Source organism: Ceratotherium simum, chromosome 17 (assembly GCF_057802395.1).
Source record: "Ceratotherium simum simum isolate JZ-2026a chromosome 17, ASM5780239v1, whole genome shotgun sequence".
Taxonomy (NCBI): Eukaryota; Metazoa; Chordata; class Mammalia; order Perissodactyla; family Rhinocerotidae; genus Ceratotherium; species Ceratotherium simum.
Genome location: NC_141916.1, coordinates 7,448,095 through 7,473,109, shown reverse-complemented (window position 1 = coordinate 7,473,109; position 25,015 = coordinate 7,448,095). Strand labels below are relative to the sequence as shown.

At 34.6% G+C, this 25,015-nt stretch overlaps 1 protein-coding gene across 7 annotated transcripts in view; it reads left to right on the top strand.

Annotated features, from left to right (window-relative positions):
- MON2 (MON2 regulator of endosome-to-Golgi trafficking) overlaps nucleotides 1-25,015 on the top strand; it is a 101,422-nt gene that overhangs the window by 52,334 nt on the left and 24,073 nt on the right. For all 7 annotated transcript variants that reach the window (XM_087442092.1, XM_004429359.3, XM_004429358.3 and 4 more), the window contains 14 exons: nucleotides 352-433; nucleotides 1,243-1,427; nucleotides 2,202-2,314; nucleotides 2,660-2,764; nucleotides 3,146-3,226; nucleotides 3,318-3,391; nucleotides 3,481-3,571; nucleotides 8,355-8,456; nucleotides 9,553-9,663; nucleotides 10,755-10,930; nucleotides 12,892-13,054; nucleotides 14,726-15,019; nucleotides 16,819-17,017; nucleotides 20,105-20,733. In XM_087442092.1, coding sequence (XP_087298218.1) covers nucleotides 352-433; nucleotides 1,243-1,427; nucleotides 2,202-2,314; nucleotides 2,660-2,764; nucleotides 3,146-3,226; nucleotides 3,318-3,391; nucleotides 3,481-3,571; nucleotides 8,355-8,456; nucleotides 9,553-9,663; nucleotides 10,755-10,930; nucleotides 12,892-13,054; nucleotides 14,726-15,019; nucleotides 16,819-17,017; nucleotides 20,105-20,733 — 2,405 coding nt within the window. The remainder of the gene's footprint in view (nucleotides 1-351; nucleotides 434-1,242; nucleotides 1,428-2,201; nucleotides 2,315-2,659; nucleotides 2,765-3,145; nucleotides 3,227-3,317; nucleotides 3,392-3,480; nucleotides 3,572-8,354; nucleotides 8,457-9,552; nucleotides 9,664-10,754; nucleotides 10,931-12,891; nucleotides 13,055-14,725; nucleotides 15,020-16,818; nucleotides 17,018-20,104; nucleotides 20,734-25,015) is intronic.

Genomic DNA, 25,015 nt, shown 5'->3' with positions numbered 1-25,015 from the left:
AGCTGGTCACATAGACCAAAAGTTTGGCCCAGTAAAGGGGAAGGGAATAGGGACTAATATTATATATTTAAAAAAAAAAGATACCAGTCAGTTAACTTTTGTGTAGAAAGATCTTACCATTGATATTTGAAAACAACTTAGTTTTAAGACTTCTTGAATTTTGAAACTATAATGTGGTTTTTAAGTTTTCATTTATTCAAATCTATTTTGAATATTAGAGCTCTCGTATTTAATAATTGAGTTGTTGATGATTTGATATATTATAAAATGACCAGGGAGACTTTAGAATGTGACATATTGTCAAATACCATGACATCTATGATTAAGTATTGCATGTTTTTGTCCTTTCAGTTAGTAGAGCTGTTTGGGAAGAGATGGTGAATGCCTGCTGGTGTGGTCTCCTTGCTGCCCTCTCGCTCCTCCTCGATGCCAGGTATTCAGTCTTTTCTAAGTTTTATGTTGCATGTGGCAGTTACAGAAAACCAAACATAGAAATGATTTACTTAAATTTGTCCTAAGGGGCCAGCCCCGTGGCTTAGCGGTTAAGTGCGCGCACTCCGCTACTGGCGGCCCGGGTTCGGATCCCGGTCGCGCACCGACGCACTGCTTCTCTGACCATGCTGAGGCCATGTCCCACATACAGCAATTAGAAGGATGTGCAGCTATGACATACAACTATCTACTGGGGCTTTGGGGGAAAAATACGTAAATAAAATTAAAAAAAAAAAATTTGTCCTAAGAATTATTTCCTAATATTAGTTTTTTATGTGTGTAGAACATTATTCTTTTTCTGCTGTCCACCTTCCCTATCCTGTCCTTGCCCTGCTCCCCACAAGAATTGTTGTCACCGTGTTTTAATGGAAAATACAGTCCTGAAATTGCAGAATGTCGTTTTTGTTTGAAGCCTGACTACTTATTCAGTGATGATGATTATATTATTCAGTTTCTTTGATGTTTTTCCTCAGAATTGCAGAATTTACTGATTTTAAAATGCTTAATATTTTAAGTTAAATCTTTGAGTTCTTAACCATTTTCTTCAGTAGTGAATATATATATTGTACATTGCTTATACCCAGTTCAGATTTTCAGATATTATGTTAGTTAAAATTCCTTCTTAAGTGAACATCTAATATTTTTGTATAGCTGTTCTTAAAACTTAACTGAATATGTATTTCCACATCATGTTTGCAGTATAAGTAAAAATAAATTAATCATATTAAATAAAATACTTAATCTTTTCAGTACAGATGAAGCTGCCACCGAGAATATTTTAAAAGCTGAGCTGACTATGGCTGCTCTTTGTGGAAGACTAGGCCTTGTAACTTCAAGAGATGCCTTCATAACTGCAATATGCAAAGGTTCCCTGCCTCCCCATTATGCTCTTACTGTATTGAATACCACCACTGCAGCCACACTTTCCAACAAATGTAAGGCTCAAACTTACTCAAAGTTCTGTTCATCTGGTAGGGGGACATGGTATACAGAAAAGATTGTAGAAGTTCTGAGTTCAAGCCTCTGCTGTTCCACTCACTGCCTCTGTGACCTCTGTGAGAAGTTAATGTCCCTGAGCCTCAATTTCTTCTCTCTCGTTTAAACAGTGGGGTCGGGGGAGAATGATACCGATTTTAAACAATAAGTGTGAGGATAAAAGAAGATAAATCAAGAAGTCCTTTGTAAATTATAATATACTGTTGAAATAGTAGTGGTTAATTTTTTTTAATGGAACTAGTAGAACAGTAATATTTGCAACTACTTGTATTAAGTTGACATTCAAAATGTTTTTTTCTTGTTGAATACTTTGAAAGCATTCAAGTTTGTTACATGTAATATAAATGTATTTCAATGTGATATTCATTTTTCAAACTGAAAATATGAGTATAGGTCTCTGCTTTAATTAGAAAAGTTTACTGACAATACATGTTTAAAATGCTGAGTGTCCTAATTCTGTTTTGCTTATGAAGAAATTTACTGGAGTTTTATTATTTTAAAAAGTTATATAGAAAATTACTTAATATTTGCTTAATTTGTCTTGGTTTTTGCACCTCATAAGATTTTAAAGTGTTTACATATAGATTTTAGATAACTAAATAAGTGTCATAACTGAGCTTAGTTTAATCAAATTATTGTTTAAAATATAACATTACTTTGAATGCAACATGAAAAGTATATTTTAATTATTTAGATTTTCCTTTGTATTCTAGCATATTCTATTCAGGGCCAAAGTGTTATGATGATAAGTCCGTCAAGTGAATCTCACCAGCAAGTTGTGGCAGTGGGTCAACCGCTAGCAGTCCAGCCTCAGGGAACAGTAATGGTAAGGGACTTGTTCTTTTCTTGGTTACCAATTAACTGTTAAGGAAACCTTTTGTACCTTTTTTTGTGTGTTTGCCAAAGTTTATCATTACACTTATTTCCTTTCTTTTACCTGGATGATACCTTTAGAAGAAACTATTTAAGTATGCAGTTGACATTGTTATAACCAACTATGATAACACAACTTTTAAGCAAATGAATTTGTTCTATATAAAAACATCTAAACCTATTTTTTTAATATTTTTGTTTTTTATTTTAAAAAATTTGAATACAATAATGTTGCTTTACAAGCTTTTAATTTTCAAGAATGCATATCACTTCTTGCAAATATTCTTTTTTAATATAGCTAACTTCCAAAAATATCCAGTGTATGCGGACTTTACTTAACTTGGCACACTGCCATGGAGCTGTTCTTGGAACATCATGGCAACTTGTCTTGGCAACTCTACAGGTATGCTGTAGTCTCTGGGTCAGAGGTCAGTGTTGTTTTTATATCTTAGTGCTAACAGTTAAACTAAGCAGTGCCTATTGGTCTTTGGGCAGGCCTAAGGAATAGACGGTAAGTATGACAAAGGAGAAGTTGGGAAGGAAAAAAGACGTGGCTCATATTGTGCGAAGTGGTGGAATGTTTCTCCTAATGGCCTAAGTTCTACCTATGCTTGGTGTAATAAGTATTTTATGTGAATATTAATATAAATTTAGTTATTAGAAACCTACCACTGATTTTGTTTTTAGTTATTATTTTAGTTATCCCTACTACTGATTTTTGATTTTAGTTATTAGAATTTTTATAGTTTTATAAATTTCTTTGTTTTGATTTTTTTTTTAATAGCATCTTGTATGGATTCTGGGATTAAAGCCTAGTAGTGGTGGTGCCTTGAAACCTGGGAGAGCTGTAGAAGGACCCAGTACAGTAAGTTCTAGTCATTCTTAGTCAATTCTTAGTCATTCGTAGTGCTTCCCAAAGTGTTCATGTATTACATTTAATTTTATTCTTCTCTTAGGTTCTAACAACAGCAGTGATGACAGATTTACCAGTGATTTCCAATATACTTTCAAGATTATTTGAAAGCTCACAGTAAGAGTCACTTTTTTAAATTGATAGAAACGTTATTATTGGCTATATATTTTAGATAAGAGTGTCTTATTCCTTCATTTTTATTTTAGGTATCTTGATGACGTATCATTGCATCATTTAATAAATGCGCTTTGCTCCTTATCCCTAGAAGCAATGGATATGGCCTATGGAAATAATAAGGTGTGATATCCTCCCTTTCTGTTTTGAATATGGTGCATCATTTAGTTAAAGAAGGTGTATGCTTGTTATGATCTTAGTGTTTTACCCGTGGGACTAATACTCACCTTGGAGGCTAAACTTTACTCTCTTGGGTTTTTACCATTTATGGTTGTTATTTGTTGAAGGGGGAGTGAAGAAGACGTAATTTGGCTTGTGATATGTCCCAATATCTATTATGATTTTAAATTGTGTCCATTTCTCTTATACTGAATATTTAAAAAAATACTTTTATAAAGAATAATGCAACACCACATTTATAAATGAGTTCCATAAAATGTCATGATGATACTTAAAATTACCATTTATGATTGGGACAAGACAAGATTTAAATCAAGGAATATGTTTCAGTTTCTCGTGCCTTCATTGGGATAGAAAATAAGGAGCTAATCATTTCTGTATGGAGGTAATGGTTTTCCCTACCTTGAAAATTAAATTTTTGCTTTGTTCATTGACTAAATGACTAGAACAATACTTTTGAATATTGATGTTCAAAAACACTTCTTTCTATAGTCAAAATATTATTTTCTGCTACACTTGGAAAGCGCAGGAGTATTTGGGTTTATTTATAGTTTAGAAACGATTTTTTAGGGCCGGCCCCGTGGCTTGGCGGTTAAGTGCGTGTGCTCCGCTGCTGGCGGCCCGGGTTCGGATCTCGGGATCGCACCGCCGCACCGCTTCTCCGGCCATGCTGAGGCCGCGTCCCACGTACAGCAACTGGAAGGATGTGCAGCTATGACAGACAACTATCTACTGGGGCGTTGGGGGAAAAATAAATAAATAAAAATCTTTAAAAAAAAAAAAACAAAACGATTTTTTAAAAATGCTTTCTATATTTTAAAATGAATAAATATAGTTTGACCATTTACAAATAAGTGAAGACACTGAGAACATTCTTAAAAAACAGAATGCTGCTTTGTAACTTGTTTAACATCTAACTGTAGGATCCAAAATTATGTTGTCTGCCTGGTCCTTAATTCTGTGTACTGTGGCTTGTCATCTTGACTCATGTGACTTATTTAAAAATTAGCCAATAAGGTTCTACAAGGGCAAAGTTTGTATAGTATAGCATGTTGCTAGAGAATTACCTGAACATGCAGCTATTTTAAAATATGTATTATAGTTTACTGCAAATCAAGGCAAGGATGATAGTAAATATAGGGAAGTAATCAATTTCTTGATGTCTTCAATCATCCTACATCTTTAAGATTAATTCTTAACACAAAATTATGGTATTTTTAATAGAGTACCTTAATGAAATCTGAGCAACTTATATATGGTAATGTCTTGAGAATTTATGTATTCACTCAACAAGCATGGTATGTTTACTATGTACATGGCACTCTGCTAACAAATATAAAGGAAATATAAGATTTCTGCTTTCAAAGAGCATATAAACTACTTGGCTCATGGTTAAGTGGCATTTAAGGTGGTATAAGAGTGTACATAAATAGTATAGATATTAAGTGATATGAGACTTATTCTCTGAATCCTTAGTTACATAAGATGTTTTTAGTACATATTTCTACTAAAATGAATTAAGATTGATCAAGATGAATGGGTGTGATTGGAGCTGGATGTCGAAGGAATGGTAGGATTGAAATAGGAAAGGACAGGTTCGTGGAAATCAGAAGAGAAAAATGTTACAAAAAGTGAAGATCAATGAGGATTAAGAAAAAAATAAGAGACTTGATTATTATTGGTTTATTGTTAAGTTTGAAGAGTACAATTTCAAGAGAGTGGTGGGAGCAGATTTCAGGGAGGCTTGGAGAGAACAAGTGTTGAGAAAATGGAAACATCGGAATGGAGGTGACTTCTCTGAGAATGGGTTTACACCTCTCCATTTTAGGATTTAATTTTGTAAAGTGAAGTGGTAAATATGGAATGGAAATAAAAGTTTGTGAAAGTATTCAAGTATAAATTTTATTAAGTAATATTTTAAGATGGAGGCATAAAACACTTTATTATTCAGTTGTGCTTTCTATAAATTATCATAAATATGGAGATATAAAAATAAGTATAAACTTTTATATTTTTCTGCATTAAAAAATAGTTTATCAATGTCAGCTCTTCTGAGTGAGTTAAATATTCTAGGGATTAAAGATGTGTATATCAGCGTTCTTTAGGTATGGCTTTAAAGTGACCAATTATCTCATTTTTAGTCCTTGTTTTAGGAATTTGTGCTAATGTGTTGAGAAAGTAGTGATGGTAAAGCTTGGAAATGTTTTCTTAGATGGAAGTGATGTTGATGATACTTGTGCAGGCATATAACCAAGCTCAGTATAACAACAACAAAAAGTTAGTTAGTAATTGTTTACTGTATGCCAGGCACTAACTTGTATTATTTTATTTAATTATTTAAAACTACTCTGTAAGGTTCAGTAGTAGTATCCCAGACAAAATATGAAAATAAGTAACCTGCCTGGGGTCACCTATTAAATATTTGGTAGAGCTTGAATTTGAACCCACATGTCTCATTCCAGGCAGCCCTGGTGGTCTAGTGGTTAAGATCCAGCCCTCTCATGGCTGCAGCCTGGGTTCATTTCCCAGTTAGGGAACCACACCACCCATCTATCAGTTGTTATACTGTGGTGGCTGGGTATTCCTGTGATGCTGAAAGCTATGCCACCGATAATCCAAACACCAGCAGGGTCACCCATGGTAGACAGGTTTCAGCGGAGCTTCCAGACTAAGACAGACTAGGAAGAAGGACCTGGCCACTCACTTCTGAAGATATTGGCCATGAAATCCCTTTGAATTAGCTGCGGAGCACTGATATAGCACCGGAAGGTGAAAAGGTGGCACAAAAAGACCGGACGGTGTTCTGCTCTGCTGTCCACAGGGTCACTAGGAGTTGGAATCCACTCGAGGGCACTAACAACAAATGTCTCATTCCAGAGCTCCGTTCTTAACCACTTCACTAGTGGCTCTAACTTTTATGTGCATCAAGGTCAGCTATGGAGTTTTTACAAAATACGAATGTCGAGGCCACGTTCTAGGCTTCCTGAATAAAAATCTTTGGATATGAGGCCTGGACACGTATACATTCTTTTAAACACTACACGATTTCTGTGTACATCCTTGTTAGAATAAGAAGGAGGAGGAAGAAGAGGGGGAGGAAATAATACTAAGCATCATTTATGGGGACTTACGTGCCAGGCACTTTCTAACGTGAGGTCATTTCTGTACACTTCATTTTATAAATTAAAAAAAATTTAGTAGAAGTAGTAACTTACTCAAGTTTGTGTAGCTATTATGTGCTAGAGTTGATATGAGATCCCAGACGGTTAAAACTTCACAGGCATCAGTATTAACCACTCTATCGTATTGTCTTTAGAATGATGAATTTTTCTACACCAAAATTTTTAGGATGCCTGCAACATTAGCACATGCAGGAAGGGTCAACCTGACCGTATTTGTCTTAAAACCCTAGTTACTTGGTTCACTGGCTTCTGCTAGGAAAGAAAGATATTATCAAACATTCCTGTATTAAATTTTTATCAGCATTGTAAAAATGTTAAAGAGTTTAGAATGATAAAAAAAATCTTTTTCTTTAAAAATTATAAAAGTATTATGCTCATTATTTGCTTTTTAAATTTCAGTTGCCCTTTCTTTTTTCTAATGCAGTGTCTCCATTAGAAATATCCCAGCCACCCATCAGAAAGTTCTCATGGTTTTGGTCAGCTGAGTTTGCATTTAAGCATATTTTACCACCTCTGTTAATATTGGATTAGAGATAGTTGCCCTTTAATCTTTTCACTGAACCTGCTGTTATAACATATGGACGAAGTACTCTAATTTAACCATATATGAGGTACACTGATTTCCCTTCTGGTTGTTGAAATGCCAGCAGCTGAGGAGAGGGGTTTGTCTTCTGTCTCTGCAAGTTTTCACTTAGTGTCTCAACTGACAGCCCTGATCTCTGCCATACTCTTGACTTCGTACTTCTTTTTCCAGGTCTCTATCTCCTTTCTGTTTTTTTTCATACTTCTTGACATTCACACATAAAACCTGGACGTTGGAAGACTTCACTAATAAGAATGTTTATTAGTCAGCTCAGGCTGCCATAACAAAATACCATAGACTGGGTGGCTTAAACTACAGAAATTAATTTTCTAACAGTTCTGGAAGCTGAAAGTCGAAGATCAGGGTGACCGCATGGTTGGTTCTGGTGAGGACTCTGTTCCTGGCTTAAAAGGTGGCTGCCTTCTTTACCTGTCCTCACATGGCAGGGAGAGGGAAAGAGAGTGTTGGCAAGCTTTCTGGTGTCTCTTCTTATAAGGACACTAATTCTACCATATCTCAGGGCACCACCCTTATGACCTCATTTAACATTAATTACCTCCTTATAGGCCATATCTCCAGATACCATCATATTGGGGGTAGGGTTTCCACATATGAATTTTAGGGGAACACAAGTCAGTCCGTACCACAATTCTCCTTTCCTTCTGGTCAGAAGACTAGCCATTCTGCGTTTCTGTTATAATTTTTGAATTTTCACCCTTTCCCCACTAAAGTGTTCTCTTCCTAACCAAATTTTCCAATTAAGAGTGATTTTGGATACTTGAAGGTGGGCAGAAAAGCTTGTCTCATGATAACTGAAGTTTTCTTATATTTCTTGCTAACTCTATACTAACTAATCATATATTAATTATAGTCATGCTTTTCAGAGTATTCTCAGTTTTATTTACAGTTGAACTACTCAAATTCTCCTTATAGTATCAAAATGCAGTATGTTTCTCTCTAGGAACCATCTCTTTTTGCTGTTGCCAAATTGTTAGAAACTGGTCTAGTTAACATGCACCGAATAGAAATTCTGTGGAGACCTCTAACTGGCCATCTACTTGAGGTAACTTTTTTTTCTTAATTATTATATTTACATTTTTGTTAAGAATAAAGACATACATGATGAACTAATGATTCTGGATAACCATATGAAAAATCAGCATTAACTTTTTTCCCTCATACTTATATCTGTATATTTATTCAGGGACTAAAGTTTTATAGTAATTGCTTTGGTGAAGGAATAGGTTGCTTTTTATGGCTGAAGATGGGTGCCGTCTCCTTCAGCTGTTAGCTTGGGACTCCTTTCTGTTATTTTACAGTCTCTTGATCCCCTCAGTTTCAGCTACTTCTGAAACTTGAAGGCGGCTGGGGCTGAGTTAGCACTCAACACTGCTCCTTCACAGCCTTTCCTGTGGTTAGGCGGCAGCTCTTCTGCAGAGAGAAAAACCTGTTTGCTAGCACTAATTACAGATAGTGCCAGGGAATTTTTCTGGATTTGAATTCACTTGTACTCAGGTTGGAATGATTCCTAATAATTAGCTGCTGCTTACTAACAGCTGCTTCTGTCAGTATACATGTTTAGATGCAGTTTAGGTTACCATGATCATTTTGTATTATTTTAGTAACCTGAGAAAGGTATTATTCTTAAGAAAAATAAATCTGCTTGTGTTTTTCTTTTCTTATCCATTTTATTGGGATTACGTTTATGAGTTATTAAAGGATATATGCAGATTTCTTTATTATGGACATTCTCATCAAATGGCAAAAAAATAGATTTTTAAAATTTTAGTGCAGTATTTGATTATGAGGGTAGACCTAATTGGGAACCTTAGCGTCAGCTTGCTTCTTTTGTTTCCCCTGATGATATCATTTACTTTTATGAAGTCCTTTCTCTTCTGTGACTTGTGTGGTTTCATCTTTTGTCTTCTGTCTCTCTATTGCTTCCTCTTGCCCCTTGTTCAGAAGGTAAGCTTACTTACATTTTGGATATAATTTTTTCTACAACCCTTATTGATGAACATGTGATATAATTTTTAAAATGTGAAAGAACAGAAAATGTAATGTTTTAATTTTTCTTTTCTCAAATTGATGTATGATACAGGGGTTAAGTATACAAATCAGGTATTTAATTTTTGTTCATTGTATGTATGTACCTTCAGGTCTGCCAGCATCCAAACTCTCGAATGAGAGAATGGGGAGCAGAAGCTTTAACTTCACTTATTAAAGCAGGATTAACATTTAACCATGATCCTCCACTTTCACAAAACCAGGTAAAAAAAAACTTGTTTTTTCAAAAGAGAAAATAGAATAGAATAAAAAAATAGAATAGAATGGAATAGAATGATGAACAAGACAGAAAAGATCTTTGTTCTTATAGAGCTTAAATTTTAGTGAGTTCATATTTTTTCCAATAACAATTTAAGTTTTTTGAAAAGAAACCCCTTGTCCATATCCTCAGTGTTCCAGCTTAATACCTGGCACATAGTGAGAGCTTAATAAATGTTTGTTCAATCAATGATCCAAGTAAATGAATCCTTAGAAGAAAGTTAATAAATGAAGCAGGTGCTTTCTGGGGCTGGCCTTGTGGCATAGTGGTTAAGTTCGGCGCAGCCTAGGTTTGCAGGTTCAGATCCTGGGCACAGACCTACACCACTTGTCAGCCATGCTGTGGCAGTGAGCCCCATACAAAGTAGAGGAAGACTAGCACAGATGCTAGCTCAGGGCTAATCTTCCTCAAGCAAGAAAAAAAAAAAAGGAAAATTGACAACAGATGTTAGCTCAGGGCAAATCTTCCTCAGGAAAAAAAAAAATGAAGCAAGTGCTTTCAGATGCTGAAAGGAATAGAATGGAGTGCTTTTTTACTCTCCGACAGATTTTGTGGTTTTATGTCATCTTTGTTAATGTCTAACATACTTATTCACTTTTTAGGAGTATTGAGAATTTTAAATTTAAATATTTGTGATGTACATTAAATACATGTCAAAGGTAATTTTAGAAATTGGGGATTGTTTCCTTCTCTGCAAATATAGCTAGATATATATATGTATGTTTCCTTTAGTGAGATTCATTTCCGTATGGGTCTATAATTAATATCTTTTGACATAAAGTCACTCTCCATTTATCCTGAAATCTAGCATGTTAAAGATTTTTATTTTCTCTTATTTTAAAAAAAGACATGGATGACAAAATAAATCTCTCATGATTACTGTTAGAGAAAGCATATTCAATGTTTATTTTAATAGAAAAATTTCTGTTTACCATTACAGTCTGAGTGGAGATAAATGTAAACTTAAAAAGCAACAGCAAAGCCTTCCTGTCTTTTGGGGCTTCTCTTCCTAATTAGTTTCTTACCCCCTTTCAGAGGCTGCAATTGCTTTTACTGAACCCATTAAAGGAGATGTCCAGTATTAATCATCCAGATATCCGACTCAAGCAATTAGAGTGTGTGCTGCAGATCCTGCAGAGTCAGGGAGACAGTCTCGGGCCTGGATGGCCGTTAGTGCTTGGAGTCATGGGAGCGATTAGAAATGATCAAGGGTAAGTGTTTAAAATTAACATCCGAAAACTGATAAAAGATAAAAAGGGAATTCATCCTATAATCTTGCAGTTGTGTTTATTTTTTATATATGCCCTTCCTGCTTAAGTCTAAGATCTAGAATAGTTTTTCTTAACCCTGCCCCCAAGTGGCTATAGTGAATTAGTAGTGCTCACCTTTGTTTTGGAAGGATGGAAAAATTGCTGTCTATTTGACGTTTATACAAGAATACAAAGTTCTCACTTGTAATAAAATAAATGTGCCAAGCTAACAAATTTTGTAACACATCCAAAGATTGGGTTTTGTTTTGTTAAATATTTGGTAAGATGTGAATTAACATCTAGGACTTGACTTCTCTGCATATATTAGGAAGTCTAAGAAATTGCTTTTAACAGACTTTTTTCATTTGTTTCTTCATTTAGTAAACATTGATTCTGTGCCTAGTGTATTCCAAATACTATGCTTGCTAGTTATGCTGATTACACAGATAAATAGCTCCTGCTCTAAAAACAGAATCCTATGGAAAAGGAACAAGCTCTATAGTAGGAGCCTAGTAAGAGAGTAGTTTGTTCTGCTGCAAAAGAGTAGGACTCCAGTGGGAGAGGCATATGCCCCTGGAGTGGGGCAGAGCCAAAATTATGAAGAACCTTAGATGCTTTTATAAACTATTGGAATTTATCCTCAATTCATTTGGGAGGCATTTTAGGATTTTAAGCAGAGGAATGATGTGAGCTGATATGTATTTGAAATGTATCACTGTGGCAGCAGCATGGGCAGATGGGAAATGAGAGAGTCTGCAGTGCTTTCTAGAAATAGAGAAGAGGAGATGATTTGAGCTACTTAACAGATTGACTACTGGGGCAAAGGGGGAATTAGGAAATAGAATCAGGGATGACTCCCAGATTTCTGACTTAGGCACCTTAATGGATGGTGGTATTATGAATTAAGTAGAGAATACAGAAGGAAGAGTAAATTTGGGGGAAATGTATGGACTTTAAAAATTTAAGTTAGGACATTGCAATAGAGAGATTTAGCAGACGTTTGGTTATATTTGTCTAGAATTCTGCAGCAGGACCCATACCGTCTTGTTTGGATGACTAGGAGTTTTACATGATTGAGATGCTTGTGACTATTATGGCAAATTAATTTTTCTTAAGTATTTGTAGTAATAAATTTCCTTAAATACTACAAAATATTGAGATGCTTAAAATAGAGATCAGCCATGGCTTAGATCAAGCTGAGGTTTCTTCTCCCACCTACAATGCAATGTATAAAATAGAGCTTTGTTATAAGGATGAAATTAATTAATACCTGTAAAACACTTAGAAAGTACATGGCATAGTAAACACTCAATAAGGGTTAGCTATTATAATTCTTTTTCATTATTATTTTTCACCACCAGATTTTCTTCAAAGCCAAATACTTCTTATTCTCTTTATTTGAAATTCAAAATTTACTCTTTTCTTTTATAGACTAGATGTAGAATTTTAAATAAGATATAAATATAAAAGAATGAGAAACTGATTTTCGTTCAGTGAGTAGATTGTGTGCATTCACATGTGCTGTGCACCATCCTAGTTAATTGGGGATGCAGTGGTGAGCAAGTAGCTGTAGCCAATTGCCCTTTCTCATTCAGTGTCTAGGTTCTGTTGGGTTACTTGATGCAAAATATAAATACAAATAATATGGCATTAATACATATTCTCTTTTCCTTTTTTTAGTTACTGATTTTATTTCTTATACCAGAGAGTTCTTTCTTGGTTTTTATTTGTTAATTTTTTAAGTATGCATATCTTTTTTACATTTATGTAAATGTTGAAGTTCTGGATCTATGTTAGGAAAGATCTTCTTGTTCTAATTTTAAAATAAATTTTGCTTGGTTCAAATTATTGTAAGGTATGTATTTTTACTTACATGTCTTTTAAATGCATGAGTATAAATTTCTTTTCTTTTGTGTTTTCAGAGAATCCTTGATACGAACTGCATTCCAGTGTCTTCAGTTGGTTGTGACAGATTTTCTACCCACAATGCCTTGCACTTGCCTGCAGATAGTTGTAGATGTTGCTGGCAGCTTTGGACTTCATAACCAAGAACTGAATATTAGTTTAACTTCAATAGGTTTATTAGTAAGTCTCATTGCCTTTCTTATGATAATATTTAGGAATCACTATTACGCCTTTGAGAGTAAATGCTAAGCGAATATGCTTTTGGCTCTTTAGGAGTTGTTTAAATGACTTTTAATTATGACACTTAAATCTTGCATGAAGGATTTAATGACATCATTTAAGAAATAATTCATTAATAGCTGATTATTTGGAATAATTTTGATATATTGAGCTAAAATTTGGCTTTTACAAGGTTTCTCATGAGAGGATTTAGTAAAAAAATAATAGGACATAGGGGCTGGCCCATTGGCATAGTGGTGAAGTTCGCAAGCTCTGGTTCGGGGGCCTGGGGTTTGCGGGTTTGGATCCCAGGCGTGGACCTACACACCACTCATCAAGCCATGCTTTGGCAGCATCCCACATACACAAAAAATAGAAGAAGGTTGGCACAGATGTTAGCTCAGGGACCATCTTCCTTACCAAAAAAATAAAAAAATAAAAATAAAAAAATAATAGTACATGGAAATATTCAGTTGACTCTAGTTTGAAGGTTAATTGGTTTTCAATATTATTTTAATAGCAACATTTTCATGTGCTATTTATTTAGTAAATAAAGCATCAATAAAAGGCTTTACCATTTCATAGTCCTGTAGTTTTTTAGTACCACTTTATTAGCTATTAGGAGATGGCATATGATAGTGGAAGAGCCTAGACTGTGGAAACAGGTATACATGTATTTTAATTCTGTCTGCCTCTTGTTAATTGTTAAATTATTGACCTGAAACTCATTTTCTCATCTTGAATATAGAAGTAATAAAATTTAAGTTAGAGTATTATTAATATTACATGAAGTAAACATATAGACAGCTGTTCCCAATATAAATTTATTTAAAGGCAATTATTTAGATTCTGTTAAATGTATATTATAACTCAGAAGTTTTTAAAGTCAAACTTAAATCTCCCTTACGAGCTAGATAAGTTAATATTTTACTGTAAAAACTTAATCACGGGAAAAACATAAGCATACTGTGTATATAAGTGCTCCCAAAGAGTAGTTGGTTAATTCAATGTTTATTAAATTACTGCTAGATATCACCTCCTTTATTTTATATTTGTGTTCACAGGTATTGGATCCTCTACATTTTTACCATTGACATAATTCTCATTAATTCACATATACCCTTACTGTGGTTGAGAATGAAGTCAGAAGATCTGTTTGGAGATAGTAATTGCTCTTGTATAAATGACAAATATTATTAAGTGATATTAAGAAATTGTTAATAATTTTGTTGGGGTGATAATGGTATCATGGTTATGTTTTTTAAAGCCTTAATCTGGTACAGATTATAAAATAGGCTTGAAGTAAATACGACAAAATGTCAATAATTGGTGTGTATATCAGTATATTGAGAGATTCTCCCTGTTTTTCTGTATGTTCTTGAAATTTTTCATAATAAGAATTTTAAAAAATATTACTTAGCATAAGATTGTTCCCTCCAGTTCTCCTGAAATCAGATAGAGACACTTGACAGAGGAAGAGATATTTTCAAATTCATTCTACTAGGGATTTTTGAAGTGCTTTTTTAAAAAAGTTTTATTCTGAAAGGTAAAACAACCATGTTTTTTGTATTTATTTATGTGTTTGAAATAAAGTCTATGAATACAGTGATATTTTTCTACTTTGCTTTTTAGTGGAATATTTCAGATTATTTTTTTCAAAGAGGAGAAATTATTGAAAAAGAATTAAATAAGGAAGAGGCAGCACAGCAAAAGCAGGCAGAAGAGAAAGGAGTGGTTTTAAATCGGCCATTCCATCCTGCACCACCGTTCGATTGCTTGTGGCTTTGTCTTTATGCAAAATTGGGTGAACTGTGTGTGGACCCCCGTCCTGCTGTGAGGAAGAGTGCAGGGCAAACTCTGTTTTCGACAATTGGTGCACATGGAACTTTATTACAGCATTCAACGTGGCACACTGTTATTTGGAAGGTATTGTAAAATAGCTTGAGTTATCAGCTTTTAATTGAAATACACGCTTATATACTTTTTAAATTAAAATTATTCCTATTAGTTTTTAAAGAAGAATTTGCATGCATTTCTGCATTTGACAAAACAGAAAATGTTAGATTTGTCATATTTTAAATTGTACCTCACACAGAACAAATTAAATATTAAAAACTTCGTCTTTTTATCTGTCTCTGATTTCTGCCTTAGCCCTTCTCTTTTGTCCCGTTTCCCCAAGTTGTAAAACCAGAAGTTGCTAAACCACTACATGTAATTCAAATATAATGTAATCAAAGAGATTTTTATGAATAAAAGAATATCAATAATAATGAAATTTACTTGCAGACTCACCAAACAGAAGTAACCTCCAATTGGTAAATTGTATGTTTGTTTGTTAAATATACAATTTCATTTTTTAATTTTTCTTTTTTATCCTCTTTTTAAACTTTCTTACAACATCAACAGCCTATTATTGAGCATCTCCTCTTTGCTAAAATGCTCTCTTTTTTTATTCCATCTGTTCCATTTTAATAAAATTCTATTTATAATTGTTTCACTGCTTTTGTGAATTTTTGAAACCAGTAAGTTTGACAGTAGGCAGCATAGGAAAACCTTAATTGTATTTAACAGTGTTTTCAATTTAATAGAAAAGACCCCAAAATGTCTTTTTAAAAAATTGATTATGTATGTTCCCTAATAAAAGTAATTGAAAGCCTTGGTCCCCTCTTTCTTCTGTTTCAACCCTATCCCTTAACTCCTCCTCATCAGAAACATGCTTAAGAGTCCCTTACTGTTTTAAAAAACAAACTGATGTTTTCTTTGATTCCTGTTTTCCTTTCAAAGAGCTTCATTGTTAAGCTTGTTGCCTAATTCGTGGTGACTTTTTTCTTTCTTACCTCCTCTGCATTTTCTTATCCCTTGTAAATTGATTTCCAGATTATTCTACTTCAGAGTCTCTTAACCATTGGTTTGTAAAGAATCACCTAGAGTACTTGTTAAAGCACAGATTGCTGAGCTGCAACCCTCTGTGCCCCCAGGGTTTCTGATTTCCGCCCCCCCCCCCAGCTTGGGGCCTGAGAATTTGCATGTCTATAAAGCTCCCAGGTGATGCTGCTGCCGCTGTTTCTGAGACCATATTTTGAGAACCACAGAAATTGTTCGTAGGCTACAGGTAGTCTTCTGATTGCCAAGTCTTTGCGCTATGCTCAATCCTTATCCTACTCATTTTTTTGTAGCAATTAAAACTGTTGATTATTTTCTCCTTGAAATTTCTCTTCCCTTGGCTTTTGTTTCACAGTGTGCATCTGCTTTTCTATTCAATGTTTATTTTATTTGCTCCTATTCCTTCTCCTGAATCTACCCTTTAAATGTAAACATTCCCCAAGTCCCAACTGCTTTCTGCTTGATTTTTTCAAGCACCCTCTGTAGTGCTGAAGCTGCAGTTGTGACCTCTATCCAGATGTCTCCCATAGTTATATTTTTTTCCTGGACCCCTTTCTCTAGCTTTGTTCCCTTCTTGTGCATTACCCCGTAGATGCTCCATTGACACCTCAACTCAACAAGTCTTAGACAATATACTATCCAATTTATTTTAATTTTTCGTATTCCATGACCTTAAGGATAAACCTAAGAATATAAAGATACCTCTGTTGGTCAGTTTCTTCAAATATGTGGGGATTGATCAGACTGTGAGGTATAATTTTTTATAACAATTCCTAATTTCGTATGCTGTTACTTAAGCTATGTTATCAGTACTTTTTATATGCATTTTTATAAATATTCAGGTTCTCTTTCATCTATTGGACCGAGTTCGAGAGTCTTCTACCACTGCAGACAAAGAAAAGATTGAGTCCGGAGGTGGCAATATTCTCATTCATCATTCAAGGGACACAGCAGAGAAGCAATGGGCTGAGACGTGGGTTTTAACTTTGGCCGGAGTAGCAAGAATCTTCAACACTAGAAGATATTTACTGCAACCTTTAGGTATATATATACATTTTTTTCTGGTTATACAAATAATTCATGTTAAAGGAAATTTGGAAAATACAGAATATTCTTTTAAAATTCATATACAATGCTATTTCCCAAGAATAATCCATCCTAACTGCCAGTCTGTGTTTATGTGTGGTGTCTGCACGAGCATGCACGTTTTCATTTGTTTCATTGAGAAAATATGTAATGTGTACCTCCTGTGGGCTAGTCTCTAGGGGATACAATGATGTGCAAAATACACACTATCCTTGCTACCATGGGTGTGAGAGAGAAACTATAATTACATAAATAAATGCAAAATTGCTACCATGATAAATATTGCAAAAGAGTGGTGCATTGGGAGCTTATAATAGATATTTGACCAGGTCAGTGGGGTCCAGACAGGCTTCCCTGAGAAAGTGACGTTCTCCCTGAGCTCTGAAGTAAGTAATAGTTCGTCGGGCATGGGTAAGCTGAAATGGGAAGAGCCTAACAGACAAAGAGAACATGTGAATCAGATGGGAGAAGATGGAGGAGAAGGGGAAAGTGAGGACCCTAGCTTGTTTGAAGGTCTGGAATGAAGAGAACAAAGAAGTGTGTGGTGCCAGATGAGGCTGTAGAGGCAGAGAGAGGCCAGGCCATGCAAAACTTTGTAGGTCACGTTCAAAAGTTAGGACTTCATCCTAAGAGCAGTGAAAAGCGCCAAAAAGGTTTAATCCCTGATGTGGCGTTATCAGATGAGCAGTTCAGAAAGATCACTTTGGATGGGATGTGTGGAATGGAATGGCAGCAAGGAAGGATGGCAGGATACTTGACTAGTTAGGAAGCTGTTGGTGGTGCAGATCAGTGGTTCTCAACCAGAGCCAAGTTTGCCCCCCACTCCCTCCCTGCAGGACATTAGGGAATGTCTGGAGACATTTTTGGTTGTCACACCTGGGGAGGGACATGTGCTCCTGGCATCTGGGGAGTAGAGGCAAGGAATGCTGCTACACGTCTTAACAACACATAGGATAGCCCCCACAACACAGAATTATCCAACCCAAAGTCAGTAGCACTGAGTCTGAGAAGCCCTGGTGTAGATTATAATACCTTCAGTTCTGGGGGTGGTGAGGGGGGTGGTAGAGAAAAGGGAACAGAAATAACTTTGGTACATAATTATGAACATGCTGTACATATTATTTTATTAATTTGTTATTTTATGTTTGGCTTTTTTTTTTTCCTCTTTACGTTAAAGCATAAGCGTGTTTATTCTTCCCATAGGCATTTTTGTGCGGTGTTTTCACCTGCGCTTTAGGGCGGGCTCTCTCTATATTTATATGTATATTTTTAAAACCTTAGTTTTTTTTTTCATACATATAAAATTAGCATACAATGAAATACTCCAATCTTAACTGTACACTTGCTGAGTTTTGATTAAAAAAGCATCATTTTTAAATACCCTCATGATAGTTACTTTATTTTAAAAATTAAGAACTAGTAGATATAGATTCAGATTTTTTTAAATGAAACATAAGGCAGTTCATGTAGCTTTGATAATTTTTTATAATTTGAACACTAGGAAATGGTTTTTATTATTATTTTAGAATAAGGTTCATATTTTTAACATAACCATGTGCAATATATAATTACACCTAGTCTTTTAGAAAGAGGATCTCTTCCTAGACATAGACGATATTAATGGAGCAGTCGCAGGGGTTTTTCCCCCCATGACATGAAATATTCTGAATCTGAGATTAGGTCCCCATTCTGGTTGGCAAATGTAATGTTTCACTGAGCTTTGAACTGGGATGGCAACAAGCAGAAGTATTTTGTTTTGCTGTTTTGATAGTTTTTAAGTGTAACTTGTCACAACTCTTTGAACAGTTTGAAAAATCTGTGTTTTTTATTGTATGTAAATTATACCTCAGTTTTTAATTAAAAAGAGTATAGAGAGGAAGAGGCATGTAACTGGGCAGGTGTTCTGTAGTTTGTCCCGGATAGACAGAATAGTACTTACTGTTTCATGCCAGACCTACTTCCTGCTTTCCTGTTAACTGAATGCTTCCTCAGGCATATGAGTTTATCCCTTCTTTAAAAAAAACTAGTCATTTGTGCCCTTTGTGAATTGAAAGTCTTTAAACCTCAAATATTTATATGTTTCATAGCCTAGTTATGTCACCCTGCTTTGGAAAATATCAATTCCTCTGATTTTTGCATTATTTAAATAAAAGTATGTGGGTAATAATCCATGCTGTTAACAAAGCCATTGGGATAGATTGCTGTAGGAACAAGATAATTTTTGCTGGGCTTCATAGAAACAAACTACACCTGGCCATAGAGAGCTTCATTATAAACGTATTTAGTTCGTCACAGGAGTAGAGCAAGAGATTGAATTGATCAGTGGCAATGAGCAGCTACCATTTAGCTCATGCTCTGCTGATGGTGGATCAGCAGACTAAGATTTCCATGGCAGAAATAAGTTTAGACTCCATGTAAAAGGACGGTCTGTTCTTTGTGGTGCATTTTCTCCTGGTAACTCACTAACCGTTATGGGGAAAAAAGTGTTTAAGAAAATTTCTGCAACTATAAAATTATTTAATATGAAAACCGAAGTATAAAGTTAAGATTTTATAGAGTACTACATATGGTTTATTTTAAACATTTAGACCTATAAAAAACATTTATCATACTGTTATAACTTTTCCAATATGCTTAAAAATGAGAACATCTTACTTCATCATTAATAAAAGTAGATGGATAGACTAAAGATATTACTGAAAAGTTTATTTTCACCCTCATTAGCTTTTATTCTGTTCTTCTTAGGCAGAAGTACTAGGAAATAGTATAAACATGTATACATACATTTCCAGAGTTTTGTTTTCAAGACCAAAACATTGTTTGCTATACTCATTATCCTCTTCTTGGTGCCCTTTGTTCCTATGTCTGAAAAAAATTTTTTACTGGATTTTTGGGTTGTAATGATTTTAATTCGCATTATTAGTACCTAACTATAGGAATTTAAGCAGAAAGATAAAGCAAATAGACTTTCAAGTGTCTAATAGTAAGAGTAAATTTGATCACTTTTATGGTGATAGATTTTTTTTCCTCTTCCTAATACAGGAGATTTTTCAAGAGCGTGGGATGTTCTTCTTGACCACATACAATCAGCAGCACTCAGCAAAAACAATGAAGTATCTCTGGCTGCACTGAAAAGCTTCCAGGAAATTTTACAGATTGTGTCCCCTGTCAGAGACTCAGATAAGCCTGAGACACTGCCTGTAGTTAATGTACCTGTGCCTGTCCTTATAGGGTCCATATCAGGCCCTGGCCTGAGCAGGCCGTTTGTAAGAACAGATTCCATTGGAGAAAGACTTGGAAGATACAGTAGCTCTGAGCCACCCGTAGTTACTGATGAGCTTGAAGATTTGAATCTCTGGTGGGCTGCGTGGAATACCTGGTATAGAATTGGATCGGAAAGCACTAAGCCTCCTATTACTTTTGATAAACTGACTTTCATTCCCAGCCAGCCTTTTCTTACAGCTTTAATTCAGATCTTTCCACCTCTCTACCAACACATAAAAACTGGTTTCAACATGGATGACTTGCAAAAGTTGGGAGTCATATTGCACAGTGCTGTTTCAGTCCCAATAAGTTCAGATGCATCCCCTTTCATTCTTCCATCTTATACTGAAGCAGTTTTGACAAGTTTACAAGAAGCTGTACTTACAGCTTTAGATGTTCTCCAAAAGGTAATAGAATTTTAGTGGCTGTCTAAGCAGTAAGGCAGATGGTTCTCTGGAATTTTTTTACTTTGCTGTATATTTTTGGGGGTAAATTCTGGATCATCAAGATTGTTGTGTATGCATACTTCGGGATAAATTCAGGATTGTAAAGATCCAGTTCTTTTAAAAACTTGTGTTTTTCTGATATACTTAAAAGGATAATTTCTGGTTTGTTTTGAGAATCTTTAAGAAACTACTTGTGTCCTCTTGTTTCTATTCACCAGAATTTTTGGTTTGTTCATGCAACTCTTCAAAGGGGGTATACTTTTTGGAGTGACAACTTTAGTAAAGTACTTCTATAATTAGAAAATTAGTAAGAAATGGGATTGCCTATTGGTTTTTATTATCTGTACTTAAATTTAGCTCTGGAATTGTTGGAAGCCTATATTAAGAAGTAAGTATAAATTCATAAAGTATTTTTCTTATAGAAATTTTAAAAAGATATATTTTTATCTCTGTATTTTGTTACTAGAAAAAAATTATTAAAACAAGCATCTAAAAATCATTGAGCAGGGGCCGGCCCGTGGCTTAGCGGTTGGTGCGTGCGCTCCGCTGCCGGCGGCCCGGTATCGGATCCCGGGTGCACACCGAAGCACCACTCCTCCAGCCATGCTGAGGCCGCGTCCCACATGCAGCAGCTGGAAGGATGTGCAGCTATGACAGACAACTATGTACTGGGGCTTTGGGGGAAAAATAAATAAATAAAATCTTTAAAAAAAATAAAAAAATAAAAAATAAATAAATAAAAATCATTGAGCAAATCCTGATTAGCAAGCAAGACCAGATCAAAATCAAAGAATTGTTTAACCTCTCAAGGTAATTGTTAACACGATTCACAGCAACCAAATTGCTAAACAAAAAAATGCCAACTGAAGAGCCAGCAATTCCAACAGAATAGCTATGACATTCTAACAAAAGTAGAATGGAACTAGATCCTGAGTACACGTGTTATCAGTAGCCGTTTGTGTACTGCAAATCATGTTTTCTGATTAGCTGATTGCTTATATCCAGCTGGAATGATGGCAACTTTCACAGTAAGAATGATGGTTTCTACTACACGTAATACCTCTTAATTGCCTCTGGAGGAAGTCTAGCTGCGCAGTAGTTCTTTGATCTCTTTAACCCTAGTTGCATTGTGCAGGGAAACAAATTGTGTAGAAACTTAAAATTTAAGAGACTCTGGCATGTAGAAAAAATTTATTGTAGGGATATCTATTTTCCACAATTGAAATCAAAATAGCTGTTTTTATTTTCAGTGAGGAAAAAAGGTAGCCTGTCAATAATTACATTTTCCCCCCGATTGACCAGGCACACAAGTTCCTTTATAGACTGCCCTAGAGGGAATGGAAAAGTTATTCTGTCAGCAAAGCAAAGCAAAGCGCAGGCCTCGTGGGGTGCCCATAAATCTAGAACTCTCATTCAGCTGTTTAATTCAAGCTTTCATACATGTGTAGAGGATAATAAACCAAGAAACAACAAAAACCAAAAATTCTTTTCAAGGAAAAAAAGTATGTAATTTTATTTTTAAAAACTCTGCGTTAGCAATTAAGAGAACAAATAGAATCATTCATCCCAACGACTAGACGTTTGTTCTGAGCTTCTAATGGTTTTGAAAACAACATATACCTTCAATCTGAAACTTAGGAAGCTTTATTGTTGTTCATTTATACCAAATTGATATCATTTTGCATTACTGATTTTCACTCTAGCCATTGTTTATTACTTATGTGAGTATCTAAGTGATGTTTTATAATACTTGAACGTCATTCAAACATTTGGTGTCTTTAATATTTCCTGACAGAGAAAAATTAACATTTCATTATCAGTAAGAGTGTTTTTATATTTTCCCCTCCAGGTGTCAGAAAGTTTTTTCACAAGCAAATTTACTTTCTTTGGGAATTTATCCATAAACTAATAGCCATCCTGCAAAACATTTTATTGATTAAAAGCTGTTTTCCTTCCTAAAGGAAAAACTCATTTCTGATTTCATGTTTACCATTATTGTTTAGGGCTTCAGGGTCACTGTCTTCTCTTGGCTTTCAAATCACTAGTTCCCAACCAAATTGACTTAGTTACTTATGCTAGTTGATTTTTTTGGCCAAGATATCTTGGTATGCATGGAGGACCTAAGAATTTGATTATATGCTTTCCCTAAGTTCTGAGATCAGGAGATTGCATCTGTCTTATTTATTGCTAAACCTCCTAAAGTCAGATGGCCGGATGCTGTCTCTGCCTCCATCACCAAGGCTGCTGGAGTGGTCCTCCAGGAGACAGCATCACATTGTGTGTGAGTGGTGCCCTTGGAGTTGTGCAGTGAAGCCCTGTCTTCTGCTTATTAGGGCAAGTTTCTGATTCTCTGTACTTCAGCTTCCTCATCTATAAAATGAAAATAATAAATCTAAAACTTTTTTCCTGTTAAAAAGGGATACTATTTATAAGGCAGTAGTGCCTGGCACGGTTAAACATTCAGTAAATGTTAGCTGTTACTATCTTCATTATCAAGTTTTCTAGCAAAGGCCTTAGTACTTGGTAGGCACTGAATGAGTTATTAATGACTTAATAAGAGAAACCTTGAACCATGCCATAGGTTAGATGTTCAGTTTCTCTTTTCTTGTTTCCACATACACAGTTTTTAAGAACTAATAGGAAATACTGTCCAGATTGCTTATTGATTCTCAGCTTTTGGACTAAAATCTGTTGTCAGGTTCTTACTATAGGTTATTCTGATATACACACTTTGAATACTGAAGAAAAGTCAATAATAACTTTTTTTAGATGGAGTTCGTTGTAAAAAAAAAAAGCAGTTGCATATTAAGCATTTTAAGATCCCAGAATTGCTTTATAAGTCAACTATAGCACTATTAGTATGTTTTTTTTAAAGGACTACTGAAAATCAAAATGTATAGTCAAAGTCATTATTCAATGCTAAGATATTTTCAGAGAAAGTGTGGTACTTAGTTTTCTAAGATATCCACACAGGATTTTTCTTCTTTTTTAGTCATTGAAAATAGACGAATCCACTTAGGATAAATATCTCTTTTCAACAGTAATTACTACTTGTTTACTTCTAAGAGTTAAGATTCAGCAAGACATTGATAAAGAAGAAAGTGAAACTATTAGAAGCAGTCAGTAGAGAGAATTTTTTTAGGCCGTATACCATTCAAGTTCTCCATTTATTGTTTCTGAGAAAAATAAACAAATACTGAGAGATAGTATTAGATATCTTTATTCTCCTTTTTTACATTGTAATTATAGGATGATCTAGCTTAGAGATGGGCAACACTTTGCTTATCTACTTTATATCTCAAGATAGTTATGTCTAAAACTTGAGTTATAGCTAAATGGACACATCCTCTCCGAAGGAAAACAAAACTAGGCAAATCTGGCAGGTTAAAAAAGCCACGGATGGCATAAAAATATAGATTTCTGCACGTCTTTTTAAAGAAATTCCTTAAGAATTTGAAATGCTTTGAATTGTGATTTAGTATTTTGAAGTTTCCTCAAGTGTAGAGTGATCGTGCTTTTTGTTTTGTAAAGTACAAGTATATTTTAGACACTCCATAAATATCATTAAATATTTTCCCACAGAGAAAAATAAACACTGAAAGAAGAAAATATGAAGGAATGAGAAGAGAAAACACATTTACCGCTAGAAAAAAATAAAAACATAAGATTTTAAGATATAAGAGTTTAAGTACTTTCAACATATTTGAATTAAATGTAATTGAAACGTAATTAAAACGTGTAATGCCAGGATATGCATTTGATTTTTTGTTTTATCAAATTATTTGTAGCAGTAAGTTTAATTTCTATTAAAAATTTTTAACTTTCTTGTTTTAAGTCAAGTCTGTGTATTCAGATACAGTGGACATTAAATATTCACTGCCCTGTTAAAAATTAATACATACATTTCTTCTAGACACAAATTTTCATACATAACTTATTTTCCCAACTGTAATGCACATGATTTTTTGTTCAAGTCAGTGGACCAGGCATGGTACAGAAGTCAGCTGTCATTTCAGTGAACTGATATCATTACTTAAGTAGAAGTCAGAATCATCTTGGTCAGTGAAGCAATCTTAATCTCTAATATCTGTATTACTGAACAAATGATCAGATTATAGAACCTCAGGACTGCCTGGGACTTCTCTTTAAGTGCTTGCCCTTTTTCCAGTCTAAGTAATAAATCACACTTTTTATTAAAAAACATTTTTAGCTGATTAACACATTTAGCCTGCACTTTATTCAG